The 3,256-nt window shown below is 46.3% G+C and overlaps 1 protein-coding gene across 1 annotated transcript; it reads left to right on the top strand.

Annotated features, from left to right (window-relative positions):
• Positions 1–1,895: 1,895 nt before the first annotated feature.
• On the top strand, positions 1,896–2,930 carry Pmar_PMAR014770 (thermitase, putative; the record flags this gene model as incomplete). Its single annotated transcript, XM_002785204.1, has 1 exon — positions 1,896–2,930. One exon carries the CDS (start codon positions 1,896–1,898, stop codon positions 2,928–2,930), a length of 1,035 nt encoding a protein of 344 aa, XP_002785250.1.
• Between the last annotated feature and the right edge of the window lie 326 nt (positions 2,931–3,256).

Raw genomic sequence — 3,256 nt, forward strand, 5'->3', positions numbered from 1 at the left:
ATTCCTTAGAATTTGTAAAATTGATGAATATATTCTTCAGTGGTGTTTTTATATCACGGGTGAAACTCCATTGCTATTCGTAGCGTGCTCAGTACTGCAACAAAACAATCAGAATTGGAAAAGCCAGTTGCTCGATTTGGAATCGAACTCGGCAGATGTTTACGTTTGATGCCTCCAGTATAGGAATATATGTACATATTGCGAGAAAACTTCTCGGAGGAATACGGAAATTCTGAGGGAATTTTTGGGAAATCGACGTTGGTTTTTGTACACTTCTACCCAAAATCTCGTGGATTTTCATAACATAGTGAGGAAACTTACGAGCTCAGTTGAGGAAACCGAATATATATTCCAACACCGAATGTCTTTGTTATAAAACACGCAGTGTTGGGATATATGTTCGGAACATAGTGTTTATTCTCCTCAGCTGAGCTCAGGAGTTTCTTCACTAAGAGGACGAGTTCCAAAACGTCCTTGCATAACATATTAGGGAGGAATTTCCTCCTAAGAATTCTGTCAACCAGTGTTGAAATATGTGTTCGTCTTCCTCAACCGAGCTCAGGAGTTTCCTAACTAACTATATCCTATCGGAAAAAATCCCCGAAATTTCCTATCAGATATTTCATATTGTCACCAACACATGCCGTTGATCCTTCCGAGAGATCGACACGTATGTAGTGTTGCAGGTTGAGTGAGCAAGAATTCACCCTCTCTATCTCATTCATCTGGGCGAATGCTCCGAGAGAAGATGGTGGTTCTCTCGAGGCCGGACGATTGTTAGCGGGACTCTAAAGTATGACGCAGATAGCAATTATCAATACACTACGAATGAAGATGTCTTACGAATAATGCGAACAAAGAGATGAGACTCTCCGAGCCACTTGCCGCTGATGATGAAGCTGCTCTAGTGTTTTGGGTGTTTCCCGACTGGTTATTATGCGGTTGAGGACCGCTGTAGCATTGTTCGCGCTGTTGCTTGCTTGCGGTTGTTGAGCCTGGAAGAAACGTGCTAGCATTTCTAGCACGTTTCTTCTAGCCTAGAGGGGGATCATGTGTCGGGTTATCGGTTGATGAACTCGAAGAACAACACAACAAGGGAACTCGAGCTAGAGCAACCAATACTACGACCCTAGGACAATAACAATAAGCGCACTACCTGCACTTATGTTCTGTACGAATACCACAGACTTAGCAGCACAGTAATCGATATTGGGCTCATTCGCTATACTGAGGAAGGCGAAGGTTTGATGAGATTACAAGGGTGCAGGCAAACTGGACCCACAACACATGTACGGCAATTTTACGCACTACCTGAGTAGCACAACGGAGAGCCGCTAGTACTGCTGAAACTTGGGTAGGTGATAGAACACTAGCCTGATATAACAAGAAGACCTAAAACTAACGGAATTGTGAAATATCTATTCACCTGGTTGATCGGACCACCCGAATTCTCTTTGGAATCTCGAGGACACTAGGCGTAATACGCCTCGATACGCCTGGCGTATCGAGGTTGTTCCGCACAGTCGTAAACCGCGTATGATCGCGCACAACTTGTGCGCGATATTGATTTGCTTTCCAATCTCGCGCATGAAGAAAGAAGCTCAGATCCATCGTCAGGGGTTCCGAACAATGAGAACTCTCTTCAATCGCCATTGGAAACTCGAGGACACGAGGCGTATCGAGGTTTTGCGCTATCTCGACTTGCTTTATAATCCCGTGGATGACGAAAGATTCTTTCGGAAAGAAGCTCAGATCCATCGTCAGGGATCCCAAACAATGTGCCGCGCGCGAAAAAAATCCACGTGCGCGAACAAATGTGCCAGTCAAAAGAGGTAGTTCACGCGTACACTTCGACACGTCGAAGCACAACGAATTGCTCATCCCAGTGGCTTACAATGCAGCTCCTCGTAACATTATTCTGGTTCTTCTCGTGCGGCCTTCTCTACGTTGAGGCAGAAGTGGACGGAAGTGGCCATTTCCGTGGGCTCAGTCCTGTGAACGGCGATCCTAACGACGAATACTATTACATGCAGAAGGCTTATCTTGAGGCCATCTCTGTACCGGAGGCTTGGGGTATCTTGGACTCTACTCCCAAGAGAACACCTGTGACCATCGCAGTTATTGACGACGGAATCGAGGCCGCTCATCCTGACTTGAAGGGTACCGTCATCAAGGGCTACAACGTCGTTGATAAGAATGATGATACCAGTCCTCGAGGAGATCATGGAACCAGCATGGCTGGCATCATTGGTGCTATCAGAAATAACATGATCGGTTTGGCGGGCATTCTGGACAGTGTGCGCATACTGCCCATATTCGACGGTGAAGCTCCGAGTTTTCCCGCACTCGAGGATGCTTTCACCTATCTGATCAATGGGACGAAAGATGATGTGAAAGTTATTCTCATGACGGAAGGTTCCGATTCAGAGAGTTCCCAACTCGTTACCGACAAGATTCAGGAAGCAAATGCAGCTGGCATGCTCGTTGTCGTCACGGCAGGGAATAAGCACCTCGATTTGGACATAAATCCAGACTTCCCTTGTTCCTTCGGCCGTTCACCCGCTGATGGAGTGTTATGTGTGGCTGCAACGCAGAGTACCCACAGGTGGCTTACGGATGAAAGCAATTTCGGTTCAGCTGTTGACATTGCCGCTCCAGGTAACGAAATAGTTACAACTGATCTCAAAGGGGGATATAAGACAGTTTCGGGTACTTCGGAAGCCGCCGCTATCGTAGCAGGTATAACTGGGATGCTCTACAGCCTTGAACCTTCTCTGAAGACTAAGCTGACCCCTGCTTACATCAAAAGCATCATCAAGGATACGGCCACCCAAGGTGTCAAGGACAGTAAAGGGGTAGAGACCCTTACCTTCGGCCGCGTGAATGCTGCGGCGGCTGTTGATAAGATACTTGGAAGGAAGAAGGTTTAACTTTTTACTCTGACTCCGTCTCATGATGATGGAGTCAATGACACCGAGTCATTGATAACTTGTTCAGTGAACTCTCGTCTAGCTCGATGGTCTCTCTTTTGCTGGATAGATTATCAATTTATTCGATTCATCCATTGTAAATGTGAAGGTCTGATCATCAGACCTGATCATCATGACGCTGAGGATTTGATAAAGATGATTCTTTACGCCCAACTGTTGAGTTTCGAAATCGCGTCGTGGATTTGTGCCTGGGTCGTGTTCAGTAGACAAGTATTGGCTCGGTGTTCCAATTATGAATCTTTCTGGGAGATGCTGGTGCATCATCA

This window comes from Perkinsus marinus (genome assembly GCF_000006405.1).
Source record: "Perkinsus marinus ATCC 50983 genomic scaffold scf_1104296933280, whole genome shotgun sequence".
NCBI classification, from domain to species: Eukaryota; Perkinsozoa; order Perkinsida; family Perkinsidae; genus Perkinsus; species Perkinsus marinus.